This window comes from Podarcis bocagei (assembly GCF_964188305.1).
Source record: "Podarcis bocagei genome assembly, chromosome: 2".
In the NCBI taxonomy this organism is placed as follows: Eukaryota; Metazoa; Chordata; class Lepidosauria; order Squamata; family Lacertidae; genus Podarcis; species Podarcis bocagei.
In genome coordinates, this window is record NC_138126.1 from 37,802,057 (window position 1) to 37,814,569 (window position 12,513).

At 40.3% G+C, this 12,513-nt stretch overlaps 1 protein-coding gene across 8 annotated transcripts in view; it reads left to right on the forward strand.

Moving 5' to 3' along the window:
• Window positions 1–12,513, forward strand: part of LOC308581529 (contactin-6-like) — a 210,434-nt gene that overhangs the window by 179,661 nt on the left and 18,260 nt on the right. For all 8 annotated transcript variants that reach the window (XR_014005104.1, XM_081184028.1, XM_081184033.1 and 5 more), the window contains 5 exons: window positions 6,178–6,353; window positions 7,822–7,939; window positions 9,125–9,283; window positions 9,368–9,517; window positions 11,592–11,662. Coding sequence is in view for 7 of the 8 variants with exons in the window: in XM_081184028.1 (XP_081040154.1) it covers window positions 6,178–6,353; window positions 7,822–7,939; window positions 9,125–9,283; window positions 9,368–9,517; window positions 11,592–11,662 (674 nt within the window). In the remaining variant the exon portion in view is untranslated. The remainder of the gene's footprint in view (window positions 1–6,177; window positions 6,354–7,821; window positions 7,940–9,124; window positions 9,284–9,367; window positions 9,518–11,591; window positions 11,663–12,513) is intronic.

The window sequence follows — 12,513 nt, forward strand, 5'->3', positions numbered from 1 at the left end:
CGAACAGAATCCATTCTGGAAGTCCATTTGACTTCCAAAACGTTCAAAAACCAAATCACGGCTTCCAATTGACTGCAGGAAGCTCCTGCAGCCAATCAGAAGCTACGGAAGCCCCGTCAGATGTTCGGCTTCCAAAAATAGTTCTCAAACTGGAACACTCACTTCCAGGTTTGCGACGTTCAGGAGAATTAAGCTGTTCGACTTCCAAGGTACAACTGTATTTCTGAATTGTCTGGTAAGGGATTTGTTCTACTCAATAACATATTGGGGAGATACAATGAGCATCTGGCATCAAGAGCAGAGACCCTATGAGGACAACACAATGAGAAGTGTGTTTGCTGAGCCTACCTTGTACCAGATCAGGCATCTTCTCCATGTGACCAATATATCCTGTTCTGAGTGGCTGCAGCTCTCTAGGTTCTCAGATGGAGGTCTTTCATGTTTTAATGAGAGATGTCTGGGACTGAACCTGGTACATTTTGTCTGCAACGCATGTGCACCACCGAGCTATGCTGCTTCCTGAACAAATCACGCTGTGGGGGGGGGGGGGATAAGCCAGGGGTGCCTATTTTCTGATGAATAGCTCCTAAACATGAGGGGTGAATCCCACAATATACAACCACCACAAATCTGCCTGCCATGGCTTTCCCGTTCATTTCAATGAAGGGAACGTTTCTGCTAGAGGTGCATACCCATGCACGGTCGGAGGCTTTTTTCACTAATTCTCCATTCAGCCTGTTCCCCACTCTCACACTATTCTCAAGGATGTCCCAGCCATTTGGAGCAGCTCTTTAATGGGCACAGGGACTGCAAGGAGAAGGGTAAGCAGGAGCCCCACCCCCAGGCCAGAGTTCTGCACACAGGTAGTCAGTATCCAACCATATCAATGAAGGTTTGGGCCAACATGAGCTTTTCATCAGCTGATGTGACAAGTATCTGTGTAGCAAAATATGGAGTGCCTGTGGACAGCCTTCTGTACTGTGCAGATAGGAAGCGTAGCCATACAAGAACTCTGCAGCTCTGTAGCTATGGGTGAACTCTGGCTGCAGACGGGCTTAAAATATATCCTGTCATCTTTGTAATGGCTGCTGTGCCTGAAGATAGGAGAGTGGGGGCAGTTCATGACTGCCAGCTAATAGAGATTTTCCTACAGCTCAAAAGATACAGAAGCATTCTTAAGGGCTTGGGTTAAGCCCCCAGTGATAAACCCATGAAGAGGTTGTTTAAGTGCCAGGAAACAGCAGCTGTAGAGGGGCAACCTAAGTATTTGTGTGTGGTTTTTCCTCAATCTGATCTTGTTTGGCATTTTAAAATAATTGGTTTTCTCTACAGAAAGCTCTGCATTCTGACATTAAATTGTGACTATAACTGATGAGGAATGGGTTTTAGGGGCAAATTGCTTTAAATGTAATTATCAGCCCTCTGCAAAAAAAGGGTGACACTAGATAACATTAACAATGATGGTATTTTGAAGAAAAATGGAGTGGCCATTATAGCTTGTGATAACATAGTTGCATGTCTCTCCCCGCCCACCCGCCAATATACACACTGATTAGTTTTATTTTTATAATGTCAAAATACTTTTACCTTGCCAGCAGCCATGTTACTGTAACACCAGTAGTCAAGTGAATTACATTTCACTTGGTTGTTATGAAAGTGGTAACAGTGCAGGTTGGATATCTTTTATAGCCTGGCTAGCATAGAGCAAAACTGCCCGCATTTAAGCTGTAGCTGTGATCCAGGGAATGCTGCAGCTAAGTCCATTGACCAAGGAATTTTGTTGTTTCTTCTTATAAAAAAACACAACCCAGCCTCATTTTACTACTCTTCTACCCTGCATGTGTCCCAGTGCTCATACACAATGCATTGCAGGCTCATACACAATGCATAAAAAGATAACACACAAAATGACACTAATGAGGGGAATCCCCCCCCCCCCCCATACAGCTCAAACTAGAGTCAGGGACGAAGGCCACATTCACATGGCAGTATATTTTGTTTTCATGACTTTCCCTTGATAGGTTCTACATTATATTTGAGCTTTCACACAACATAAAAGCCACTTCTGGAATGATAGTGGAAAATAGTGCAGGTGTAGTGCTCATTTCCATGGGGGGGGGGAATCTATTCGCAAATAATATGAAAATAAGTACCAAACTTATACTGGAAACAGTATTCTTCAGCTACTAAATGCCTGGGGAAACAGGAATCCTGAAAGTTAATAATGATGGAAACAGGAGCACCTCTCTAGGCATTCCACAATACTTGGCTTTGGCCCTTGTTTTATACAAGATGTGGTACTCATTGCTTAACATTTTCAAAAGAGTTGTCTCCCCTCCGTCCAGCAAACATAAGCAGTCTTTGCTGTTCAAAAGTCAGAATATTTATTGGCAGTATTTGACATGCCCTTCTTTGGCTGCAAACCCAAGTCCCACCCAGCAGGAGGCCATCACCTCATTTGCAGCCATGCTAGGCATGGTTGCTGGGGCAGAGAGTAGGTGCCGCCTCCAGTGAGGGGCTTTCTGTGGGCTGCTGCTAGCAGGAAGCTCACCAGCAGCAATCTCACCCATCTGCCCATTCAGCAGCAGATGGAAGAGTGATCTGCCTGGCCTCATTGCCAGCTGGCAAGACTGGCAGCGGGAAACATCTCAGTCCAATCCAAACCCCTCCCAGTTCCTCTCACATGCAAGGAGGAGGAGGGAGGGAGGGAGGGAAGGTGGGATTGCTCTGTTACTCATTCATTTTGAGATGGCCATGCCTGTTTCTTCAAGCACCGTAAATATATTCAGCAATATACTGTATATATTTGCTGAAGTTAGAAAACTATCATCCAAACTTTAGTTTCCCTTTTTCCCCACCCAAACTTTAGTTTCCCCTTTTCGTTAAATGTCTGTTATTCCCTAAGAAAACTGTTTGGGGCTTATAAAGTCAGCTAAGCAACAGATAATGTCTTGGACTGTGTATATAACATCTTACCAGGAATTGTTTAAATATATGTATGCATTTACTCTTAGAATCTTTGTCTTATCCATTGGTGGCTCTAGCAACTTAATGTAGCAAACACTTTAATTTTAAATAGCACATAAAAACCAGATTTAGATGCTGTGAGAGATGTGGCATTGCAACAGTGTGCACACATGTATATTTTTGTTCAATAAAAAAAATCCAGCCCCAGGTTATATGTGCAAGCAATTCTCTGCGCCCAAAGTTACTTGGATGCCTCCCAGCATTTAAAGATTCTGAAGTGTTGTATTTTTTCATATAGCGGACATGTATCCTAATTGTGAATGATGTGACAATTAAATTTTTCAAACGTAAAGAAAAGCCTTAATTTGACAATTGCAACATTTATTAAAAATCAAAATAACAACATGCTATCATAATGGTAGTGTTTGCAGGGAACATTTGTTTTGGTTCCCCTCTGGATAAGTTTTGGCTGTTCAATTATAGGCCTCATTGCTTCAGCATTATATTCAACTGAAATGTCAGAATTCCGAAAAGCATATCTAATGGGCAAATTAAGTTTATTGCTGCTTATTGAGTTGTTTATTCCTTATGATAAGAAGTCTTTATTATACCTCAAGTGTGCTGAGTGCATTGTCTATTTTTCTCTTTGGAAACGGGGCATGCTCCATAATGCATGTCTGAGTTAGTAAGCAAGACAGATAGATAATGGGAACGTGGGAGCTTTTAAGAAGCATTTAGAAAGATTTGAGATGGAAATCTTAAGGAAAACCTCATAAAGACAACAGCTTGCATCAAGAGAAACAAACATCTTAGCATCACTCATAGCACTTGATGTGATCTGGCTAGACTGATAGACCCAGAGAGACCCAGCATCAGCCTTCTATAAAATATGCTTTTTTGTTTTGCTAAGACTGCAAGAATGCACACGTAGACTCTGGATAATGCATGGCTGAACTGCTTAACAAAGCAGAACAATAGAACAAAATGGAACAATGGAGCTCAATGCACACATTGCAAGGCAACGAGGAGTAAATGCGAGAGGCTCAGTAGGGATGAGCATTATAGCTGTGATACCTCTGTTGTTGCTTCTGTTGCCCACAACTCATGGAGGGCATCTATGTAAAGTGGGGAGTTCTCCTGTACCCATGGACCCACCATTTTCCAATTCCAGAGGGCTATGGGGACGATGATGGGGGAGGAGCTACTGCACATACCCCCACCCCCCCACACGCCACATATTTACTCTTTTCTGAATTCCAGCACCTGTATGGGGCTTAGGCTTCAGCATTCTGTGGGTCCTCATATTTCCTTTTTTTAAAATTGTTTTTATTAGCAATTTCAACATAACAAAATATCAAAACATATCCTCCCCCCGAGACTTCCCTCAGCTCCTCTCTCTGATTTCTCAGCACATATTATTCTCTGCATGTTCTAAAATTATACATATCCTTACATTATCTATCTACCATGTTATCAACCAATAAATTTGTGTATGTTTATTCAAAACCTGCCAAGGAGTTCAGTTCATTTTGTTGTCTTTTTAGATAATTTGTAAAAAGTTCACATTCTTCCTTAAAGTCACAGTTGTCCTTGTCCCGCAGTTTGTATGTCAATTTAGCCAGTGGGTCCTCATATTTCCATGTTGAGGTATACTCAGGGTGTTGGAGCCAAGTATTAAGTGGGTACGTTGTGGCAAATGATATGTTATGCTTCAGAATATGCTTAGATGCTTAAGAAGCTCTGCACCAAAAGTACAGTTACACAAAGGCAGGAAGGAAAGACCAAGTCCACAAGTACAGTGGTACCTCGCAAGACGAATGCCTCGCAAGACAAAAAACTCGCAAGACGAAAGGGTTTTTTGTTTTTTGAGCTGCTTCGCAAGACGAATTTCCCTATGGGCTTGCTTCGCAAGACGGAAACGTCTTGCAAGTTTGTTTCCTTTTTCTTAACACCGTTAATACAGTTGTGACTTGACTTCGAGGAGCAACTCATAGAACGCGGTGTGGTAGCCTTTTTTGAGGTTTTTAAAGACTTTGGTGATTTTTGAAGCTTTTCCAAAACTTTCCCGACACCGTGCTTCGCAAGACGAAAAAAACCACAAGACGACAAAACTCGCGGAACAAATTAATTTCGTCTTGCGAGGCATCAACTGTACTGTGTTTGGAATCAGAGTTGACAGAAGGGTACAATTCATGTTCATGCATTTACATGGAGCTTTCGTTGTAGTTTTTAGGTTCAGGCTGCCTTGACCATTTCATTCAAGATCCATCCTTGATTTCTTTGCGCAAAGCTTACATGGTGATAGGGATGGGCTAATTTGACAATACTGGTTCCTTCTGTTATATAACAACAAGCACTCATTCATTTGCTTGTGGAGTGTTAATCATTCGTCCCTCCTATACTTTTCTGTACATTGCCCCACCCCTTTCCCACCCTGTGTGTGTGTGGATGTTTTGCACTAAGGTATCAAGCCCTTTCATCCATTTGAAATGCACTAACCTAAAATTTCACTAGGTGCTTCAGTCCTTCCTACAAAATACCAATGCAAGCACCCAGAATGACAGATTTGGAGAGAAAAGCATTGCACTTTCTAGCCTGTCCCCCCAAACATGCAGGATATATTATATCTGGATATTTTCTGACAAATCATTTCATACTTTCTACAAGTTAGGAACAGTGGAGCCTGCTGCTTACTTTTTCCATTTTTCTAAAGACCTTAACGCTATTTTTAATCATAAAAAATACATCCCTTATATCTTCATTTCACACCTCTTTCTCCCTACTAGCTACCAGTACTTAATTCATACAGTATTTATCATCTTGACTAAGCTTGATGTTGCTTTTTTTTTGTATGCATATGATCCTCATGATTGTATAATGCTTTCATCAACAAAAGCTGTTTTTGCCTAAACTGCTTATAACAGGGAAGTTGTTATCTCTAATTTATCTGACAATCATGCCAATGAGAATGGAGGGGTTCGGGAATCAAAGCTCTAACTCATTCCCTTGTCCCTTAAGCAAACTATAATTTTCGTTAATTAAGTAGCTGGGAGTGTAATCTAAATTACTTGAAAGGGTTTTTTTCTTCTTTCAACCGATGCTTTTGGGGGTAAACACAAGTCCTTTGGGATCTTGGTAGTTCTTTCTAAAGTAACTGATTTTTTGTAAACTACTGATGCAACCAAGACTGACTTGTTCTGCCTTCAACAGAGAGGACTATCATTACTACTCCACCTTCCAATATGGATGTTACAGTTGGAGAAAGTGTAGTCCTGCCTTGTCAGGTATCCAAAGATCCATCTATCAAGGTTGCGTTTTCATGGTCTTTCAATGGAGATGTTATAGATTTTAAAAGAAGAATGAGTCATTTTGAAAGAGCCGGAGGAGTAAGTTTTTCATATAATCAATGTGTGTGTGTGTGTGTGTGTGTAACCATTCATAAATCACATGGGTCCCCTTGCCCTAAATGACATATTTTTGTAACATGCATTGGGAAATCATAAAGCTACATCTGTTTAATTTGTGGTTAGTGTTGTCGTTTTGTTTTTGTCTCTGTGTTTAAAAAGATGATAATTCTAAATCTGCATAACCATTTATGTCCATTGCTGAATAGTTGGTGATAAATGTGCAGTGTGTCAGCACCAACTTGTGCTGTGCTGTTCCTGCAATGGCTATGGATGCTTGTCCCTCAGTCCCTTGGTCCCTATTGGGCATGATTTGTCAGGGTAAGGCTCCTCAAAGTCTACAGTTAAGGCCAAATATTAAAACAGTAAGAAATAGCCACCAGGATATACATCCAAATCAGAAGGTTCCCAGCATGGTAGCTCTAACTAACAACAATCCCTAAAAGGGTTAACAACCTGGGTATCTGGAAATGTCTTTCCCACAACTGAGGATGAGTCCAAACTATATTTCTCAACCCACCAGAAGAAAAAGGAACATGTTCTTTCAAATACGGGTGATAAAGACTTGTTCTACTGGAAATCTTCATATACTGGTTCACAAAAATGCACCTTACATATTTCTATGGGCATGCAGCTTCCTATGGCATTTTTTTCCTGATGGTTAAAAGACTTGGGTTTAAGTCTTAGGTGACCAAAAAGAAGCTGCTGTCTGGGGCAAAAGTCAAGGATACACACACACACACACACACACACACACACACACACACACACACACACTCCAGCAATTTCATGTGCGAATGGCAATTGAACATGGAGTTGAATATTCAATACTAGTGATCTGACAACTGTCCTCACCACACCTGAGAAAAGCAGGGTAGTTAATAGGGCATAGGGCAGGCTTGGTGGCACACAAATTTTATATTCCAGTGCCTCATTGTCACTCACTACCACAGCATCAACTGCCCGGGGTGGCTGCCTCACTCTGTCTAATAATAATAATAATAATAATAATAATAATAATAATAATAATAATAATTTATTTCTACCCCGCCCATCTGGCTGGGTTTCCCCACCCACTATGGGCTGCTTCCAACAGAAGGTTAAAAATACATTAAAATATCAGTCATTAAAAACTTCCCTAAACAGGGCTGCCTTCAGATGTCTTCTAAATGTCATATAGTTGTTTATTTCTTTGACATCTGATAGTAGCGCTCATGAAGTCTCCCAGTTCTGGTATCCTCCCACCAGAAGTGTTATTGCTTTATATTTTTGCTTTCAATGCTTGCTTTATTTGTGAAAGTGCATTAAAGGCATGTAGATGAAATAAACAGATGATAGCAGTATATGCTTGGACTTTAAAACTACGTATTTTATTAATGCTTCGCAAATTACAGAAATATCCACTATAGAAAATGCATTAGCTGTCTATTTCTCCTCTTCTTATCTCAAGGAATCAGTAGGGGACCTTATGATAAGAAACATTCAGTTAAATCATTCTGGGAAATACAGATGCACAGTACAAACAGCTATGGACAACCTATCTGAAACAGCAGAAATTATTGTAAGGGGTAAGTCTATTATCTATAAAACGCCAGCTAACTGTAACACAGGGAATGATATTATATGCAAGAGCATCAGAGAAGAGGTTGAATGAAATGTAAATAACTCATGATCTACAGCTCAGATATGTTTCTTACCACCATATATTCCCATCAGAGTAAAATATGCCCGGTGGGCATCTAAGCAACTCAGATGCAAACGCCGGCAGAAATTATTTCTTCCTCACACTTTTTTCACACTCCAAAAATCTAGGATATATATGTCTATAGCATATCATAGCTGTTAAACCGAATCCATTATTTGCTCAATAATCTTGTTAGAGGAGAATGCTTAGTTTGTGCATCCTATATCATAAACAAATATATACCTCTAAGGTATGTTTGGATCTCACACTTTCTTCATTTCAGTGCCCGCTTTAAAAATGTATTCGTTTTTCCAGGCATCTGTAGAATATTCAATTTTAGTTAATCTTATTATTATTAGGAGTGTGAAAACCACACTGTATTTTTAAAGCTTGGTGGTTATGATTTGAATATTTTCCTGCTCTTTTCATTTCTTATAATTGGATTCAGGTGTTTTTTTAATTTTGCAGGAACTGGCACATAGTCTTGTGTGCATCCCATCCTGAGATCAGGTGATGAAGGGCAGGTTAGAAATACAGGGTGGTATTCTACAAAGTTTTACTCAGAGTAGACCCATTCATAGTAATGGATATGATGAACTTAGGCCCATTAATTCCAGTAGATTTGCTCTGAGAATAACATTGTAAGGGGTGGTGCTTGCACAGTATATGTGCTTTATAGGTTGACGTCAGACTTCTCAAGAGTTCCTCTCACAGGACACTCCTACTAGAGGGAGAAGCTAAGTAAAATAGGAAAATAAGTTTGGTGGCCTTTGGGGCCAGAGATGGCAGAGAACTATTTTGGATTATTAAGAAAGTGAAGAGAGAAGTATTTTGTATAGTTTAGGTTGTAATCTAGGAGGAACGGCTAGACAGACATCTGTGTTATGCTTTAAGCCATATGGCCTTAGAGCAGGGGGTTGAACCAGCGGGTTACTTCACTTCTGATTTCTAAAAATATCTCTAATCAATCTAGTAGTGGATATCAAATGCACAACAGAGCCCTAAAGAGCCACACCATTTCAAAGTATTCTGCTAAAGTAAATGTGCATTTTCTTCCTTTTTAAATAAGGCACTCCAGGTCCTCCCAAAGATGTTAACATTGAACATGTTTCCAGTACAACGGCAGTGCTAAACTGGAGACAAGGAACAGATAATAATAGTCCAGTCCAAATATACACAATTCAGATAAGGACCCCTTTTTCAGTTGGGTGGCAAGCAGCTTCAACAGGTATACAGCCACATTTCTGACTTACATTCTATGCTATAGTTTCACATTCTTCCATCGCTAATCATTTTTCGCTTTTATGTTTAGTTCCTGAAGTTATTAATGGAAGGACCCACACGGCAACAGTGGTTGATCTGAACCCTTGGGTTGAATATGAATTTCGTGTTGTGGCTGGCAATAGTATTGGGATTGGAGAGCCAAGCACACCATCTGAGCTACTAAGAACTAAAGCATCCAGTAGGTTTCCTGAAATTGTCTTGATGGGTTGAGAAACTCCTTAAAAAATGTAACACTGTTCATTTCAAAAGTAAGCCATAATGGCTCACCTCTACTGCTCAGTGATGTTGGCTTTGGAGATCGTTATTCAAATGTTACGTTCTTCTGTATTTTTGTATCCCTGTTATCAGTTAAAAAATTGGCTTGCAATTCAAAATATTGTGAGTGGGATTTTTTAATTTGTTTCTTTTTGAGGGAGGGTGGTGTCTAGGAACAATAGAAGGGTGTTTGTCAGTAGCCTCTCCTCCCTCTGATCTCTTATTCTGAAGGGGTTCCCAATTGATTCCCAAGAGTCCAGGTGTGAAGGAAGAATGGCTGGATGCATCACCCCTTCCTGCCGATTAGCTTTTACTTCCTTAGGCATCAGTCCTGGGAGTAAGCCCCATTAAATGCAGAAGTCAGAAGGCAGTTCATCCCTGTTTTAATGATGCACGGAGTTTTTTATTGCTAAGTACTGGGAAAGAATAATTCTATCACTGTACGATGAATAGATAAGGAAAGTATGTTTCTTATTATGCTGCACAGACTATTTTATACACTGTAGAATTCAAAACGATAGGGTTTACAAAGTTCCTTTAAACTTTGACCTTTCATAGACAGCTTCATGTGGCTTCGATATCCCCTCATTAGGACTGTCAAAATCTGTAAAGTAGACGATACAGAAATAGAACAGAGTCACTGGTGTTGTGTACAGGTTAAAGTATTGAACCAAAGAGTCCTGCAGATTTGGATAAACTCTACTCACTTCACTACTCAGATGCCCCATAGGCAAAAGGGAAACGTTTCTGTTGTGCAGCTGGCTGCTAAGATTCTAGATTACTAATTAAAATCATCCTCAGAGTAACAGGTGTGGCAAATAAAGAGTAATGAAAGGGTGAATGAGAAAGTCTGTCTTATAAGGTCTACATTGCCAGCTAAAACTCGATCGAGCATTTGTAGATTCCTGGAGGCAAATGAGCCACTGCTCATTTCATGAAAATGGAGCTGAGAATTAATTGCGCTTCTGCCGATGCAGTTAACCGTAAATTTTCATCTGCTTCTCAACTATGACCCAGTTGAGGCTTTGTTGAGCAGTAGTATAAATTTCTTTCCCATGCAAATACAGTAAATACTGAACTCATTTAACACAAGCACTAATTGAGCATTAACTGGTTCATGGAACAGTGGAATGTTAGTTGAGCTTGGCTTGAAAGTCTCCTTTTAATTCTTCATTTAGTTAACCACCCCATTTCCTTTTCCTTCTTAAACTTTTGCAGATCTAACACAAATCAATTGAAGTGAACGGCAGCAATGAAAAAGGATAATGGCTGCCCCCCCATTCCCAAAATAATGTGTTATTTGCATGAATATGGCATATCTGAAAATAAAATAACTCAACAAAACTTGTTTTGTCAACTACCCTGTGTAGATTTCTAGTTGAGTCTATTATGGTCAGCCTACTACTAATTTAAAGTACTTAGTGGCTTACCATGTAGATCGTTCCTGTGGCACTGCACATATCTAAGCCACTGTCAGCTTATCTCAAGATCCACTATAATGAGGTGATCTATACAGGCACCTTGGAGGGAGCAAGGAGAAGGGGACGACAGAGGACGAAATGGTTGGACAGTGTTCTCGAAGCTACCAGCATGAGTTTGACCAAACTGCGGGAGGCAGTGAAAGACAGGAGTGCCTGGCGTGCTCTGGTCCATGGGGTCACGAAGAGTCGGACACGACTAAATGACTAAACAACAACAACATACAGGCACATTAGTTTTATCCCTATAGAATCCACTCCCCAAATGTTGAGGGAACCCATAGCCCAGTTGAGAACTTATCTATAGTTCAGCCATGGTCAGTTTTAGAACTTATCTGCATTGGTTCAGAGAGCAATGGAACCATTGCCAACCAGGATGCTAAACCTCGCTATTGACTTTGGATCTCATGTATTGATTTCTCTTTTCATATGGTCATTCAAAGAAGGATTTACAAAATTATGAATGCCTTTTTAATTTCGCAAATTTGTGATGTTTTTGTTTTTGCTTTACCCTCCTAGTTCCTACAGCGGCACCAGCAAATGTGAGTGGAGGTGGAGGAAGCCGGTCTGAGCTCGTCATAACATGGGAGGTAATTTGTAAATCAGCCTCAGCTCTTCAATATAATGAAGGGTGATTACAATACAGGTGTAGCAAAAGCAGGTTTTGTTGCACCACTGGTAGCAATTTAGAGAAGTAAACTGTGAGCAGCATGTTATAGAGATGTTTAGAAGTCATCTGTAGCCCTCTTATCATCATTATGCAGAAGGCAGCTTAACACTCTAATCTGTTTGGGTATTTTGCACATTAAACATTCCACACAGTTTTGTTTGCATGTCTCTTGCTGTTGTTTTCTCCCATTTGGAATATTATGCTGCCAAGGCATACCCTGTCATGCATAAAAGGAGACATGGCCTTTCAGTATCAAATACCACTCAGTGTATGTTTAGAAGGCAAAATCAAATACCCAAAGGATAATTCATGCTGAAGGAAATAAGTTCAGCTGAACTCACTGAGACGTAGTTCCAGCTAAGAGTGGCTTTGGAGGTAGCTGGAGAAGTTCCCAAACCAAATGCACAATCACTTCTGCAGTCCAGAGGTGGATCTCCTTTAAATGTTCAAATGGGAATTGTCCGTAGCTGTCAAGGTTTCCCTTTTTTTAAGGGAAATTCCCTTATTCCAAATAGGATTCCTCGCAAGAAAAGGGAAAAGTTGACAGCTATGGAATTGTCACAGGCTATACCTAGGATGTGGGCACTCTCCTTGAGCAAGTTTCACTTAAAACATCACAAGGTACATGAATTACTGTTCATTTGGCCCAAAGCTGGTCTGACTATATGCATGCATGTCTTTTATTTATTTATAGGATTTCTCACCTGCCCTTTCTTACCCAGGGTGGGTTATGACAACGTAATACACAATTATACAAAAAAAAGATAAAGT